General features: G+C 46.5%; 1 protein-coding gene across 1 annotated transcript in view; it reads left to right on the top strand.

Moving 5' to 3' along the window:
• Positions 1-18163, top strand: part of ATP8B3 (ATPase phospholipid transporting 8B3) — a 481840-nt gene that overhangs the window by 451964 nt on the left and 11713 nt on the right. Inside the window, exon 27 of the mRNA XM_069217044.1 lies at positions 13483-13616. Within this exon, the coding sequence (XP_069073145.1) occupies positions 13483-13616 (134 nt within the window). The remainder of the gene's footprint in view (positions 1-13482; positions 13617-18163) is intronic.

The raw sequence follows: 18163 nt of genomic DNA, 5'->3' as shown, positions 1-18163 counted from the left end.
GACTTGCAACACTGCACCCGGCGACCCCGACTCGGCTGGTGGCGATCCAACACCTCAGGAGGGACCCCAGGACTACTCTAAGACTGTGAGTACAAAAACCTGTCCCCCCTGAGCCCCCACAGCGCCGCCTGCAGAGGGAATCCCGAGGCTTCCCCTGACCGCGACTCTTTGAATCCAAAGTCCCGACACCTGGGAGAGACCCTGCACCCGCAGCCCCCAGGACCTGAAGGACCGGACTTTCACTGGAGGAGTGACCCCCAGGAGTCCCTCTCCCTTGCCCAAGTGGAGGTTTCCCCGAGGAACCCCCCCCTTGCCTGCCAGCAGCGCTGAAGAGATCCCTAGATCTCCCATTGACTTCCATTACAAACCCGACGCTTGTTTCTACACTGCACCCGGCCGCCCCCGCGCTGCTGAGGGTGAAATTTCTGTGTGGCCTTGTGTCCCCCCCGGTGCCCTACAAAACCCCCCTGGTCTGCCCTTCGAAGACGCGGGTACTTACCTGCAAGCAGACCGGAACCGGGGCACCCCCTTCTCTCCATTCTAGCCTATGTGTTTTGGGCACCACTTTGAACTCTGCACCTGACCGGCCCTGAGCTGCTGATGTGGTGACTTTGGGGTTGCTCTGAACCCCCAACGGTGGGCTACATTGGACCAAGAACTGAACCCTGTAAGTGTCTTACTTACCTGGTAAAACTAACAAAAACTTACCTCCCCTAGGAACTGTGAAAATTGCACTGTGTCCACTTTTAAAACAGCTATTTGTCAATAACTTGAAAAGTATACATGCAATTTTTATGATTTAAAGTTCCTAAAGTACTTACCTGCAATACCTTTCGAATGAGATATTACCTGTAGAATTTGAACCTGTGGTTCTTAAAATAAACTAAGAAAATATATTTTTCTATATAAAAACCTATTGGCTGGATTTGTCTCTGAGTGTGTGTACCTCATTTATTGTCTATGTGTATGTACAACAAATGCTTAACACTACTCCTTGGATAAGCCTACTGCTCGACCACACTACCACAAAATAGAGCATTAGTATTATCTATTTTTACCACTATTTTACCTCTAAGGGGAACCCTTGGACTCTGTGCATGCTATTCCTTACTTTGAAATAGCACATACAGAGCCAACTTCCTACATTGGTGGATCAGCGGTGGGGTACAAGACTTTGCATTTGCTGGACTACTCAGCCAATACCTGATCACACGACAAATTCCAAAATTGTCATTAGAAATTGATTTTTGCAATTTGAAAAGTTTTCTAAATTCTTAAAAGACCTGCTAGGGCCTTGTGTTAGATCCTGTTTAGCATTTCTTTTAGAGTTTAAAAGTTTGTAAAAGTTTGAATTAGAACCTAGAACTAGTTGTAGATTCTTAAAAAGTATTCCAACTTTTAGAAGCAAAATGTCTAGCACAGATGTGACTGTGGTGGAACTCGACACCACACCTTACCTCCATCTTAAGATGAGGGAGCTAAGGTCACTCTGTAAAATAAAGAAAATAACAATGGGCCCCAAACCTACCAAAATACAGCTCCAGGAGCTTTTGGCAGAGTTTGAAAAGGCCAACCCCTCTGAGGGTGGCAACTCAGAGGAAGAGGATAGTGACTTGGAGGAAAATTCCCCCCTACCAATCCTATCTAGGGAGAACAGGGTCCCTCAAACCCTGACTCCAAAAATAATAGTCAGAGATGCTGGTTCCCTCACAGGAGAGACCAACACCTCTGAAATCACTGAGGATAGCCCCAGTGAAGAGGACATCCAGTTAGCCAGGATGGCCAAAAGATTGGCTTTGGAAAGACAGATCCTAGCCATAGAGAGGGAGAGACAAGAGATGGGCCTAGGACCCATCAATGGTGGCAGCAACATAAATAGGGTCAGAGATTCTCCTGACATGTTGAAAATCCCTAAAGGGATTGTAACTAAATATGAAGATGGTGATGACATCACCAAATGGTTCACAGCTTTTGAGAGGGCTTGTGTAACCAGAAAAGTGAACAGATCTCACTGGGGTGCTCTCCTTTGGGAAATGTTCACAGGAAAGTGTAGGGATAGACTCCTCACACTCTCTGGACAAGATGCAGAATCTTATGACCTCATGAAGGGTACCCTGATTGAGGGCTTTGGATTCTCCACTGAGGAGTATAGGATTAGATTCAGGGGGGCTCAAAAATCCTCGAGCCAGACCTGGGTTGACTTTGTAGACTACTCAGTGAAAACACTAGATGGTTGGATTCAAGGCAGTGGTGTAAGTAATTATGATGGGCTGTACAATTTATTTGTGAAAGAACACCTGTTAAGTAATTGTTTCAATGATAAACTGCATCAGCATCTGGTAGACCTAGGACCAATTTCTCCCCAAGAATTGGGAAAGAAGGCGGACCATTGGGTCAAGACAAGGGTGTCCAAGACTTCAACAGGGGGTGACCAAAAGAAAGGGGTCACAAAGACTCCCCAGGGGAAGGGTGATGAGACAACCAAAACTAAAAATAGTAAAGAGTCTTCTACAGGCCCCCAAAAACCTGCACAGGAGGGTGGGCCCAGAGCCTCTTCACAAAACAATGGGTACAAGGGTAAAAACTTTGATCCCAAAAAGGCCTGGTGTCATAGCTGTAAACAGCATGGACACCAAACTGGAGACAAGGCCTGTCCCAAGAAAGGTTCCACTCCAAACTCCCATCCAGGTAACACTGGTATGGCTAGTCTCCAAGTGGGATCAACAGTGTGCCCAGAGCAAATCAGGGTCCACACTGAAGCTACTCTAGTTTCTGAGGGTGGGGTGGATTTAGCCACACTAGCTGTCTGGCCGCCTAACATGCAAAAATACAGACAGCAACTCTTGATTAATGGGACTAGAATAGAGGGCCTGAGGGATACAGGTGCCAGTGTCACCATGGTGACAGAAAAACTGGTTTCCCCTGGCCAATACCTGACTGGAAAAACTTACACAGTCACCAACGCTGACAATCAGAGAAAAGTACATCCCATGGCAATGGTTACTTTAGAATGGGGAGGGGTCAATGGCCTGAAACAGGTGGTGGTCTCCTCAAATATCCCAGTGGACTGTCTGCTTGGAAATGACCTGGAGTCCTCAGCATGGGCTGAGGTAGAACTAAAAACCCATGCAGCAATGCTGGGTATCCCTGAACTGGTGTGTGTGAAAACAAGAGCACAATGCAAGGCACAGGGTGAAAAAGTAGAGCTGGAGTCTGGAAAAATGGCCCAGCCTACCAAGAGAACAGGAAAGTCAGTTGGGAAACCAACTGCAACACAGCAAAAGAAAGGGAACCTCTCTTCTCAGGAAGAAGTTCTGCCCTCTGAGGGAACTGAGCCTTTGGAGCTTGAACCTTACCAGGTTGAGCTCTTAGGCCCAGGGGGACACTCAAGGGAGGAGCTGTGTAAGGGACAAGAAACCTGTCCCTCTCTTGAAGGCCTTAGGCAGCAAGCTGCTGAAGAGTCCAAAGGCAAGAAAAATGGAACACATAGGGTCTATTGGGAAGATGGACTCCTGTACACTGAGGCCAGAGACCCCAAACCTGGTGCCACTAGGAGAGTGGTAGTGCCTCAGCTGTTCAGGAAGTTCATCCTAACATTGGCCCATGACATTCCCCTTGCTGGACATTTGGGACAAACCAAGACGTGGGAGAGGTTAGTCAACCACTTCTACTGGCCCAATATGTCCAACATGGTTAAGGAGTTTTGCCTCTCCTGCCCCACCTGTCAAGCCAGTGGTAAGACAGGTGGGCATCCAAAGGCCCCCCTCATTCCACTTCCAGTGGTGGGGGTGCCCTTTGAAAGAGTGGGTGTGGACATAGTTGGTCCACTAGAACCTCCCACAGCCTCAGGAAATATGTATATCCTGGTAGTAGTGGATCATGCTACCAGGTATCCTGAAGCTATTCCCCTTAGGTCGACTACTGCCCCTGCAGTAGCCAAGGCCCTCATTGGTATCTTTACCAGAGTGGGTTTCCCTAAGGAGGTGGTGTCTGACAGAGGTACCAACTTCATGTCAGCATATCTAAAGCACATGTGGAATGAGTGTGGAGTGACTTATAAATTCACTACACCTTACCATCCACAAACTAATGGCTTAGTTGAGAGATTCAACAAGACATTAAAGGGCATGATCATGGGGCTCCCAGAAAAACTCAAAAGGAGATGGGATGTCCTCCTGCCATGTCTGCTCTTCGCTTACAGGGAGGTACCACAGAAGGGAGTAGGGTTCTCACCCTTTGAACTTCTGTTTGGTCATCCTGTAAGGGGACCACTTGCCCTTGTTAAAGAAGGCTGGGAGAGACCTCTCCATGAGCCTAAACAGGACATAGTGGACTATGTACTTGGCCTTCGCTCTAGAATGGCAGAGTACATGGAAAAGGCAACCAAAAACCTTGAGGCCAGCCAACAACTCCAGAAGTTTTGGTATGACCAAAAGGCTGCACTGGTTGAGTTCCAACCAGGGCAGAAAGTCTGGGTTCTGGAGCCTGTGGCTCCCAGGGCACTCCAGGACAAATGGAGTGGCCCTTACCCAGTACTAGAAAGGAAGAGTCAGGTCACCTACCTGGTGGACCTGGGCACAAGCAGGAGCCCCAAGAGGGTGATCCATGTGAACCGCCTTAAGCTCTTCCATGACAGGGCTGATGTGAATCTGTTGATGGTAACAGATGAGGATCAGGAGGCAGAGAGTGAACCTCTCCCTGATCTTCTGTCATCAGACCCAAAAGATGGCACAGTAGATGGAGTGATCTACTCAGACACCCTCTCTGGCCAACAGCAGGCTGATTGTAGGAGAGTCCTACAACAGTTTCCTGAGCTTTTCTCCCTAACCCCTGGTCAGACACACCTGTGTACCCATGATGTGGACACAGGAGACAGCATGCCTGTCAAGAACAAAATCTTCAGACAGTCTGACCATGTTAAGGAAAGCATCAAGGTGGAAGTCCACAAGATGCTGGAATTGGGAGTGATTGAGCGCTCTGACAGCCCCAGGGCTAGCCCAGTGGTCTTAGTCCCCAAACCTCACACCAAAGATGGAAAGAAAGAGATGAGGTTTTGTGTGGACTACAGAGGGCTCAATTCTGTCACCAAGACAGATGCCCATCCAATTCCAAGAGCTGATGAGCTCATTGATAAATTAGGTGCTGCCAAATTTCTAAGTACCTTTGACTTGACAGCAGGGTACTGGCAAATAAAAATGGCACCTGGAGCAAAAGAAAAGACAGCATTCTCCACACCTGATGGGCATTATCAGTTTACTGTTATGCCCTTTGGTTTAAAGAATGCCCCTGCCACCTTCCAAAGGTTGGTGAATCAAGTCCTTGCTGGCTTGGAGTCCTTTAGCACAGCTTATCTTGATGATATTGCTGTCTTTAGCTCCACCTGGCAGGATCACCTGGTCCACCTGAGGAAGGTTTTGAAGGCTCTGCAATCTGCAGGCCTCTCTATCAAGGCATCCAAATGCCAGATAGGGCAGGGAACTGTGGTTTACTTGGGCCACCTTGTAGGTGGAGGCCAAGTTCAGCCACTCCAACCCAAGATCCAGACTATTCTGGACTGGGTAGCTCCAAAAACCCAGACTCAAGTCAGGGCATTCCTTGGCTTGACTGGGTACTACAGGAGGTTTGTGAAGGGATATGGATCCATTGTGACAGCCCTCACTGAACTCACCTCCAAGAAAATGCCCAAGAAAGTGAACTGGACTGTGGAATGCCAACAGGCCTTTGACACCCTGAAACAAGCAATGTGCTCAGCACCAGTTCTAAAAGCTCCAGATTATTCTAAGCAGTTCATTGTGCAGACAGATGCCTCTGAACATGGGATAGGGGCAGTTTTGTCCCAAACAAATGAGGATGGCCTTGACCAGCCTGTTGCTTTCATTAGCAGGAGGTTACTCCCCAGGGAGCAGCGTTGGAGTGCCATTGAGAGGGAGGCCTTTGCTGTGGTTTGGTCCCTGAAGAAGCTGAGACCATACCTCTTTGGGACTCACTTCCTAGTTCAAACTGACCACAGACCTCTCAAATGGCTGATGCAAATGAAAGGTGAAAATCCTAAACTGTTGAGGTGGTCCATCTCCCTACAGGGAATGGACTTTATAGTGGAACACAGACCTGGGACTGCCCATGCCAATGCAGATGGCCTTTCCAGGTTCTTCCACTTAGAAAATGAAGACTCTCTTGGGAAAGGTTAGTCTCATCCTCTTTCGTTTGGGGGGGGGGTGTGTAAGGAAATGCCTCCTTGGCATGGTTGCCCCCTGACTTTTTGCCTTTGCTGATGCTATGTTTACAATTGAAAGTGTGCTGAGGCCTGCTAACCAGGCCCCAGCACCAGTGTTCTTTCCCTAACCTGTACTTTTGTATCCACAATTGGCAGACCCTGGCATCCAGATAAGTCCCTTGTAACTGGTACTTCTAGTACCAAGGGCCCTGATGCCAAGGAAGGTCTCTAAGGGCTGCAGCATGTCTTATGCCACCCTGGAGACCTCTCACTCAGCACAGACACACTGCTTGCCAGCTTGTGTGTGCTAGTGAGGACAAAACGAGTAAGTCGACATGGCACTCCCCTCAGGGTGCCATGCCAGCCTCTCACTGCCTATGCAGTATAGGTAAGACACCCCTCTAGCAGGCCTTACAGCCCTAAGGCAGGGTGCACTATACCATAGGTGAGGGTACCAGTGCATGAGCATGGTACCCCTACAGTGTCTAAACAAAACCTTAGACATTGTAAGTGCAGGGTAGCCATAAGAGTATATGGTCTGGGAGTCTGTCCAACACGAACTCCACAGCACCATAATGGCTACACTGAAAACTGGGAAGTTTGGTATCAAACTTCTCAGCACAATAAATGCACACTGATGCCAGTGTACATTTTATTGTAAAATACACCCCAGAGGGCACCTTAGAGGTGCCCCCTGAAACCTATCCGACTATCTGTGTAGGCTGACTGGTTCCAGCAGCCTGCCACACTAGAGACATGTTGCTGGCCCCATGGGGAGAGTGCCTTTGTCACTCTGAGGCCAGTAACAAAGCCTGCACTGGGTGGAGATGCTAACACCTCCCCCAGGCAGGAGCTGTAACACCTGGCGGTGAGCCTCAAAGGCTCACCCCTTTGTCACAGCCCAGCAGGGCACTCCAGCTTAGTGGAGTTGCCCGCCCCCTCCGGCCACGGCCCCCACTTTTGGCGGCAAGGCTGGAGGGAACAAAGAAAGCAACAAGGAGGAGTCACTGGCCAGTCAGGACAGCCCCTAAGGTGTCCTGAGCTAAGGTGACTCTGACTTTTAGAAATCCTCCATCTTGCAGATGGAGGATTCCCCCAATAGGGTTAGGATTGTGACCCCCTCCCCTTGGGAGGGGGCACAAAGAGGGTGTACCCACCCTCAGGGCTAGTAGCCATTGGCTACTAACCCCCCAGACCTAAACACGCCCTTAAATTTAGTATTTAAGGGCTCTCCCTGAACCCTAGAAAATTAGATTCCTGCAACTACAAGAAGAAGGACTGCCTAGCTGAAAAACCCCTGCAGAGGAAGACCAGAAGACGACAACTGCCTTGGCTCCAGAAACTCACCGGCCTGTCTCCTGCCTTCCAAAGATCCTGCTCCAGCGACGCCTTCCAAAGGGACCAGCGACCTCGACATCCTCTGAGGACTGCCCCTGCTTCAAAAAGACAAGAAACTCCCGAGGACAGCGGACCTGCTCCAAGAAAAGCTGCAACTTTGTTTCCAGCAGCTTTAAAGAACCCTGCAAGCTCCCCGCAAGAAGCGTGAGACTTGCAACACTGCACCCGGCGACCCCGACTCGGCTGGTGGCGATCCAACACCTCAGGAGGGACCCCAGGACTACTCTAAGACTGTGAGTACAAAAACCTGTCCCCCCTGAGCCCCCACAGCGCCGCCTGCAGAGGGAATCCCGAGGCTTCCCCTGACCGCGACTCTTTGAATCCAAAGTCCCGACACCTGGGAGAGACCCTGCACCCGCAGCCCCCAGGACCTGAAGGACCGGACTTTCACTGGAGGAGTGACCCCCAGGAGTCCCTCTCCCTTGCCCAAGTGGAGGTTTCCCCGAGGAACCCCCCCCTTGCCTGCCAGCAGCGCTGAAGAGATCCCTAGATCTCCCATTGACTTCCATTACAAACCCGACGCTTGTTTCTACACTGCACCCGGCCGCCCCCGCGCTGCTGAGGGTGAAATTTCTGTGTGGGCTTGTGTCCCCCCCGGTGCCCTACAAAACCCCCCTGGTCTGCCCTTCGAAGACGCGGGTACTTACCTGCAAGCAGACCGGAACCGGGGCACCCCCTTCTCTCCATTCTAGCCTATGTGTTTTGGGCACCACTTTGAACTCTGCACCTGACCGGCCCTGAGCTGCTGGTGTGGTGACTTTGGGGTTGCTCTGAACCCCCAACGGTGGGCTACCTTGGACCAAGAACTGAACCCTGTAAGTGTCTTACTTACCTGGTAAAACTAACAAAAACTTACCTCCCCTAGGAACTGTGAAAATTGCACTGTGTCCACTTTTAAAACAGCTATTTGTCAATAACTTGAAAAGTATACATGCAATTTTTATGATTTAAAGTTCCTAAAGTACTTACCTGCAATACCTTTCGAATGAGATATTACATGTAGAATTTGAACCTGTGGTTCTTAAAATAAACTAAGAAAAGATATTTTTCTATATAAAAACCTATTGGCTGGATTTGTCTCTGAGTGTGTGTACCTCATTTATTGTCTATGTGTATGTACAACAAATGCTTAACACTACTCCTTGGATAAGCCTACTGCTCGACCACACTACCACAAAATAGAGCATTAGTATTATCTATTTTTACCACTATTTTACCTCTAAGGGGAACCCTTGGACTCTGTGCATGCTATTCCTTACTTTGAAATAGCACATACAGAGCCAACTTCCTACACCTGTGCTCTGGGAGAACCTCCACTGTATAACCTGAGGCGTTAGTGCAGCTGGTGTCTGTCAATTGAACCTACATAATTGCTGTATTTTACTACCCCAAGAGCAGTCAAAGTGGCCATTTAACTTGCTTGCACCAGGACTCATGGCATCTTGCTACTCTACTGTGCATATTCTCCCAATTTCATGATAAATAAGGGGTCTATAGGAGCATTTCCAATCTCTATCTCTCGGACTCCTCCCCATTAAAAGATCTAGCTAAGTATCTCTAGCCACCAGGCTCCAGTTCAATACTTGAGTTATTGAAGAATCTTTAAGGGCCATCGCTCAGAATCGTCATCTATATCTCAGCTATTTGACTATTTCCACTGTCTATGCTTCTAGCTTCTCCTCAAAAAGTGTGATATAAGAGTATTTCTGCTCCTTGTCTGTCATGCTCCGTCTCATCACTGAGATACTGGAGTGTCTACACTAACTATCCTACGAGCTCATTTTCAATAATTGAGTAATGCCAAAATCTTAACTACCTGTCCCTTGGGATGTGCCTCAATATCTATGCAATCGGCACATCTCCACTGTTAACTGAGCAACGGGAGTCTCTGCTCTGTTGATCCCTCTGGCTCCCCTGCAATAACTGAGCAATGGGAGTAGCTTCACCTTTAATTCCTCAAGGCCTCCTCATTAACTTAGCAATGGGAATATATCCATTGTCTATCTCCCTCAACCGCTCCACAATAATCGAGAAATGGGACTTTCTCCATTGTCCATGTTCCCAGTCCCCCTCCTCAAGAACTGTTATGATCGAATCCCAAAAGTCTATAACTCAGGCTCCTTCCCATTGTTTTATTGTTGGATTCCCTCTGCTGTTTTTGCAGCACAGCTGTTAAAAACGTCTGTCCCGTTTCGTCTATACATGACATAATTTGTACCTAATTAAGCATCATTATGTATGCTAGAAATAGGGTCTATAGTTGCCAGTGGTTAGCACACTTTCCAAGTAAGGTCCCTCACTCTAGTCAGGGCAAGGGAGTCACACACCTAAGATAACTCCTGGTCACCCCCTTGGTAGCTTGGCTCAAGCAGTCAGGCTTATCTCAGAGACAATGTGGAAAGTATTTGTACACACACACACACACACACACACACACACACACACACACACAGTAACACAGTACAAACACCACAAAAGTAGTCCACACCAGTTAAGAACAATAGCTAATATTTATCTGATTAAAACAAGATCTAAACAACAAAAATCTAACATATACAAGCAAAGTTATACATTTTTAAAGATTAAACTTCAGTATAGCGCTTAGAAACACAGTAGCTCCAACTGGGGCTATCATGACATCTTGACAGAGTCGTTCTCAACAGTCCAACGCCACTCGCGAGGGAATGCAGGCCGGTCATGGAGTCGCACGGATCCCAGGTACAGTACCTCTGAAAACAATGAAATAAAGATGTTGCACGGAGTCAGGGAGGTGAGACATCGCTGGAGCCGGGGCAGCGTTGGTTCCTCACTGCTACCAGGGAGGTGAAGTGTTGGTTCCTTACTGCTATGCAGGGGAGGTGATGCATCGGTTCCTTACGGTTGCATGGTAGGTGATGCAACATCAGTGGCAAGGCATCAGTTCCTTACGATCTGGCAGGGTCAATGAATCCAGCAGGTCTAGATGGGAGGCGTCAACTTCGTGGTGTTGCGATCACACCACAGGGCCACAGGTGCTGTGGCGGAGTCAGAGTCCGGTGTTCCAGACATGGGACACAGCAATCAGGACTCATGCTGTGGCAGGACTTCAGAGGCACTGCAGCGGCGTTGGGCCTGCGGCATAGGTCGCAGTCGTTGCACTCAGTGGGGACCACAGCGCCGGTGCAGGCAGCGGCGTGGAGTCTGTCAGCAGCACCAGTTCCAAAGTCGCTCAGAAGTCGATGTGCTTATTTCTTCTTGGTTACACCAGAACTCACTTCCAAGGGCCCAGGGACTGGTTGTGGCACCACTAGGCAAGTTAGGACTCTCAGCAAGAAAGCACAGGTGCGGGAAAATGAAGTCTTTGATCTCCCTGAGACTTCTAAAAGGAGGCAAGCTCAGTCCAAACCCTTAGAGAATCTTTGTAAACAGGATGTAGAAAGCAAAGTCCATTTTCCAAGACAGAAGCAGCAAGCAGCAGGCCAGCAAAGCAACAGGCAGAGTGGCAGTCCCTTCTACAGCTTCCAGCTCTTCTTCCTAGCAGAATGTCCTCAGTCCAGAAGGATTCTAAAGTTGTGAGGTCAGGGGTCCAATACTTATACTCATTTCTGCCTCTGAAGTAGGCAAACTTCAAAGGAAAGTATTTGTAGTGCGCAAGACCCTGCCTTTCCTGCCCTGTCCCCAGATTCACTCCTGAAGGTAGGAGACTGCTTTGTATAACGACAGGCACAGCCCTATTCAGGTGCAAGTGTCAGCTCCTCCCACCACTGTAGTCCAGGACGACCCATCAGGATATGCAGGGGACTCCTCTGCTCCCTTCGTGTGACTGTTGTCTAGAGTGAATTCACAAACAGCCCAACTGACATCCTGGCCCAGACATGTATTCCACAGACAGGCTGAGGCACAGAATGGCTAAGCAAGAAAATGCTCACTTTCTAAAAGTTGCATTTTCAAACTTACAATTTAAAAACCAACTTCACCAAAATATGTATTTTTAAATTGTGAGTTCAGAGACCCCAAACGCCAGATCTCCATCTGCTCCCAATGGGAAATTACACTTGAAGGCTATTTCAAGGCAAACTCCATGTTACCCTATGGACGAGATAGGCCTTACAATAGTTAAAACCGAATTTAGCAGTATTTCACTAACAGGACATGTAAAACACACCAGAACATGTCATACCTTTTAAATACACTGCTCCCTGCCCATGCGGCTGCCTTGGGCCTATCATAGGGATGACTTACATGTAGTAAAAGGGAAGGGTTGGGCCTGGCAAGAGGGTGCACTCGCGAGGTTGAAATGGCAGATAAAACTGCACAAAAAGACACTGCAGTGGCAGGTCTGAGACATGTTTACATGGCTACTCATGTGGGTGGCACAATCAGTGCTGCAGGTCCACTTGTAGCATTTTACTTACACGCCATGGGCACACCTAGTGCACTTTACTAGGGACTAATAAATCAAATATGCCAATCATAGATAAACCAATTACAATACAATTTAGACAGAGAACAGTTGCACTTTAGCACTGGTCAGTAGTGCCCAGAGTCCTAAAGCCAACAAAAACAGGTCAGAAAAAATAGGAGGAAGGGGGCAAAAAGTTTGGGGATGACCCTGCGAAAAGGGCCATGTCCAACAATGTAACTATATGTAAGACATTTTGCAACTTGCTGCTAAAACAAGGAAACTAAGGGAGTACATCCAATGTTTGTCCCTCTTGGAGCGCATTAATAACTTGCTAAAGAGCCAATGGATTTAATTTTATCCTCCACTGCCTTTAAGCTTCTCACCAGAGCACTTACCAATGGGCAGTAGCAAAAGCTCCTTGTGTGTATACCTTAAGTTCCTCATCAAAAATGTTTCGATTTGACGTTGTGAAAATGTTCATATTCATCCTTTGCTTAATTTTGGAATAGGGTTGTGTAATGTTTTATTTTAATTCATCATCCGCCTACAGAATTGTTTATATTTTTTAAATGAGTATGACCATCATACCATTCTTTCTATTACTAGTCTGTCATTCCTCGTTTAATTTTATCATGTATGTTTCCATTAAAACAGTTAATCCTTCTGGTATGTTTTTTGGCTAGTTTACTCCATTTTTACCCCATATACACCTCCTGCAAGCATTGTTTGGCTGTAAACATCCACAAGTCTACCTGTCCTACAGATCTACAGATTTTTTCAACGATACAACATAGCAATGGAAACATATTTCAAAGTATTATTTTGGGGGGTTTTAACTTTTAAGTATAGTTTATTTGAAGTTATGATTGTATATGCAGATAAGCACCAAACTTTACCTCTTATGCGTGTACCAACAAACGTGTTCATTAGGGTTATAGACAAGAACGGTTTTCTGTTACTTACGGTTCATAAACAACCTCTATGTTTTTATGCATAAACCTGCTCCTATGAGGTCTGCCCAATAGAAAAGGGATCAGCTTCTCGAATCATTAGAACTTCCCTGAGACACTACAGAAGAGCTAAAGACGCATGCTCCTGCATGACATAATATTTTTTTATCCGCCTTTTCTACTATCCCTAATTGGTGGGAATGTCCTATGACTGCGTTATAGAACACTGGTGCCCAACTCTAGCCACGAATGTGTTTGTCTTTTTTAAGTAATAAGGTATTCACGTTCAAGTGAACTCTCTTATTGGTGTTTATTGCGAGTGGGAGAAAATATGATTTATCTAAAGAAGTTGGAGGGAGAGGAAGAGAGCTTTGTGTTTGCACACATCCTGCCAACTCCCAAACCTTCCAAAATTATAGTATGAAATCTATTTCATCATGGAGCCTCAGTAATGGCCACTGCGAACTCTAAATGAAATCCACATTGACATTGTTCTTTCTTACACTGTGACTGACAAGGTGTTATTTGCTCGGCAGAAGTCAACAAGAATGCCCTCAGCAAGCTCTACATCTGGCTGGTCATTCTGCTGGCAGTTGCAGTCAGCATCCTGCCATCACTGGTTGGCCGCTTCTTTGTGCGCATGATATCAAATTACCCCGTACAGGAAGCGGTAAGTTATGCGCTTTATTAAAGAAGCATTTGATCTTTTCGAAACCTTGCAAAATAGGGGAGGGGGGCTCACAGGTTTACTTTGCTTCTCAAATTGAAATGCTTAGTTTTAGTGTGACTTTCTGCTCATTGACACCTGAGAGAATCAGTACAAACTAAAAGAAGTGGACACAGATTGACCATTTCTAAGGCTTGTACTTAGAAAATATGAAAAATGCTGATCGGGCTGTCATGTTGCCGTTGATTGTATTAATTTGCTTACTTATTTATTGGATTTCTATTGCTCTTTTATCCAAAGCGCTTGGCAATTATTGAAATGATGCAGTACCATTTTTGCACGATGACAATAGAAAGATGGCATGGCTGGCAACCAAGCTAATGTGGCCCGAGTTATCACCAGTGACCGAGATTATTTCAAGCAGTCCTTCTATCGTCCTGTTGGTTTTGCAACTGACCCCCTAACTGCGATGGAAATGGCCAGAAGTGGACCCCATGCTCACTGTGCTGTATGTCTGAACCTAGGTTGATATAAGTCTTCGGATTGCTTGTATTCCCATCTGGACTATTCCTACTGGGGCAGGACCAAGACTGATTTGCATAAGGTGGTTCTCTGTTAAGAGTGGCACAGTGGGCAAAAATTGTAATTGATGGCCTGCAATGCAGCCTGACAGTCACTGATATTAATTAAGGCATTCCGTCCATCATCTTGTTTTTGAGGCAGTGGCATGTGCAATTTAGCCACTCTGTCAGTGGAAAAGTTGTTGGCAAAAAAGCATTCTTGTATGGACTCGGAACGCAAAACATGCCACTTGGCCAGAGAAGGCTGCAGTCTGTCAGTCTGAATGATGTTCTCCCCAGAAGCAAGAATATGTTTACCTTTAAACAGAGGCTATAGTGGATCTCTAGTAAGGCTGTGCAAAATTATAATTCTTCCAGCCAAATTTTGTAAAGGTCACAAAGTGCGCAATTGTTGAAAACTGGGCCTGGTTTTGAAAATTCAAATCCAAAATGTTTTTGAAACTCTCCCATTTTAGAGTAGAACTTTGCTGGAGGAAGGAGATAGGTTTTCTAGGAAGTTTACATTTGTAGGATTTATTTCCTGAAATTTTTATTTGAAACTTTTTTAATGTTTGCTAAATTTTACAACTTTGCCAAGTCAAAAAAAAAAAGACTTCTCAAGTATTACGGAGAACCTTTGCAACTTTGCATTTCCCGTGTCTACTTCGCTGCTGTTCTGCACTCCTATATTTGAACCTTTCAGAAGCTACTTGTCATGAAAGATCTCATTTACTGATGAAAACGACAGAGAACAATACACTGTGAGCACGATACAAACACGCACTGCAAACTGAAACACTCGGACAAAAACATACTGAACATGCGATGTGAAAATACTTCAGTGGCATGTTACATGCATGCACCACATCCTGACAGCTAAGATCTCTGAGTAGAGCGGTACAGCTCAGAGAAACACACAGGTCAAAAGAAATAAAGAGAATTTACAATAGACAAACACTTATGGAAGGGTTTCCAAGCCCAGGGGCATAGTTTATAGTTTCAGGGGATGGTTAGGGTGTTACACGCGTCTAAAAAAGTATTCTGTAGTAAGGTTAGGTACAGGTATTTTCAGTCGGGTATGGTGAGGTGTCTGTTGGATTTCACCGTGGATTTTTACATGCACATGCAGACAAAAAACACAGTCTCTCTCTCTCTCTCTCTCTCTCTCTCTCTGCCTTAAAACTTGGTTAGTTTGAAAACTATTGGGCCCGATTACGACCTTGGCAGATGGACTACTCGATATCCAGACTGCCGTATTACAAGTTCCATTATATCCTATGGAACTTGTAAAACTGCAGGCGAGATATCCGTCATGTTTGTTGTAATCAGACCCTATTGTGTTTTAAGAACCCCAACAAGCCGCACTTCTCTCACTTTCCACTACTTCTTAAGTCCCTCCAGTCTCCTGCTTGTCATAATGAAATTTAACAAGATATGCCAGTGTGATTGTTAGGCAGTCTGAAGCTTCCACCACCTCCCTCTCCCTTCATTTTACCAACAAGCTATGCCCCTGTCAGACACTGACGCGTGACCGGTTCTAGCCCAACCCACCAGCCTCTTCAGGGAAAATGGCCTATCCGTTGGCCTCTAAGTCATGGACACTGATTTCAAAGGACCACAATAAGGTTAATAGTGTAGGGCAGTGGTCTCCAAACTTTTTAATGCCGCAGGCACCCAGCTGAAAAATAGAAATCATTGCCCCCCCCCCAGAATTTTCCACAATTATTTTATAAAGATGTCAATGTTTAAATATGTCTAGACCTATTTAAACATTGCAGTTAAGTACTGTTATATATTTTTAAAATGCAATAACATGCTTCTGCTTAAAACAAAGGCCTGTTATCTGTATAATGCTTCTTTTGGCCAGAGTCTGGCGCCCCCCTGAGATCACTTGAGGCCCCCCCTAGGGGGGCCCGCCCCCAGTTTGAAGACCTCTGGTGTTGGGTGTGCACACCAGCAGGTACACAATTTGCATCAGATTCCCAGTTTCACATCTGGGAATGGGGAATAATGTGACAATATTTGTTCCCGTGCTGAGATGTGCAAACAATGCAAGTGTGCTGTTTTGTCCCGCAATATACTGAAACCTGCCACAAATCGTGGATGCCAATGTCGACAATTGCATTTGAACTGCTAATTTGTTTTTACAGCAATATACCGTTTGTGCCCAAAACGGAGTTGACTGTCCATTCATGACTAAAGAGAAATCCTGAACTCTCATGTGACACTTTTTGAGGTTGGAGTTTCTTCCTGTTGATCAGTTCTTTGGATTGCGGACCTGCAGCTGACAACATAATATGAGTGCTTGGTTCTCAAACCTACTCGAGTGCAATATCGTAGAGACCTGATAGCTACTATCAGCTTTAAACTGAGACTGCTGACGGCTGCAAAAAATCACTTGGTGAAAATAATTGCCATGCATTGCAGATTAAACAAAAAAAAGGTATGGACGTGAAGTGGGACGCCGACTTGAGCTACTTGTGGATGACATGATGGCCATATGGTAGCAGTAAGAAGATCTTTCAATGGAAGAAACTGGTTAACCAGAAATGATTTTTCGCACACTGAGCTTAAAACAGAATGCGGGGGTCAACAAAAATAGCGTGGCGAGTGAGGTGCCAACACATTGTGCAGAGGTGCACAACTTACTGTAATTTGAAGGTATTGCGTACATTCTAAATATAAATGTAAGTTTAGAATTTCTAATCATTATGTACTGAGGGGTGGCAGCAGCTTGGGCTGCCCGAAAAAACCTTTAAGACTTGTAGTAGCAATGCTGGGGGTCCTCTAAGGAGCCCTCAGTTTGTATGGAATCATACTTCCAATACTTGCAACAGTATTAGGGGTATGATTCCGACATGTTTGATATCAAACATGTCCGGGTTTGGAGTTACCATTAAGTGGCTGGACATAGGTAGTGACCTACCTCTAGAACACAAGTAGAATGGTGTCCCCGCACTCACAAAGTCCAGGAAAATGGATGTGGAGTTTGTGAGGGACACCTGCCAGTGCCGGTGACTTACAGTGACCTGGTGCAGTGACCGCTAAGACTGTAATGGCAGGCCTGCAGAACCCTTTGAATGGGCTCCATATGGGTGGCAGAACAACTGCTGCAGCCCATAGGGATCCACCCGGATTCCCAAAGCCCTGGGTACCTAGAGACTTACATGGGGGGACCAGTATGTCACTTGTGGGAAGAAAAAGGCACAGTTTACAGGAGAGAGCATAACTATTGGGGCCCTGGTCAGCTGGACCCCAGTAGACACAGTCAACCAGACTGACAACAGGCAGAAAATGGGGGTAACCATGTCAAGTAAGAGGGTACTTTCCTACAAAACCCCCCAAACAAAGGACATGAAGGCTAACCTTGCCCAGATGAGTCTTCGTAGTGGAAATGTCAGGAGAGTCCGTCTGCATTGGAGTGGTTACTCCCAGGATTATGTTCTGCTGTATAGTCCATTCCCTGTAGGGATATGGACCGCCTCAGAACTTTGGGGTTTTCTCCCTTCATCTGTTTGAGCCATAGAAGGGGCTTGTGGTCTGTTTGATCAATTAAGTAAGTGCCAAACAGGTATGGCCTCAGCTTCTTCAAGGCCGGACCACAGAAAAGGGCCTCCATTTCTATAGCTGACCAACGCCTCTCTCTGGGGTCACCTTCTGCTTATAAAAGCAATTGATTGAGCTGTGAAAGAACTGCCCCTACCCCTACCTCAGAAGCATCAGTCCGAACTATAAATTTCTAGGAGTAGTCAGGGCTTTTTAACACAGGTGCTGAGTACGTGGCCTGTTTGAGGTCCTCAAAAGCTTTTTGACATCTAGCTGTCCATAAGACATTTTAGGCATTCTTTAAGATGAGAGGTCATTAAGAGGGGCTACAATGGAGCCATAATTCTGAATGAATCTCCTGTAGTACCCAGTGAGGCATAAGAAGGCTCTTACCTGGGTCTGTGTAGTGGGGGGATCCAATCTAAGATAGTCTAGATCTTCCCC

This window comes from Pleurodeles waltl, chromosome 12, assembly GCF_031143425.1.
Source record: "Pleurodeles waltl isolate 20211129_DDA chromosome 12, aPleWal1.hap1.20221129, whole genome shotgun sequence".
NCBI classification, from domain to species: Eukaryota; Metazoa; Chordata; class Amphibia; order Caudata; family Salamandridae; genus Pleurodeles; species Pleurodeles waltl.
This window is presented reverse-complemented; position numbering and strand designations above follow the sequence as displayed.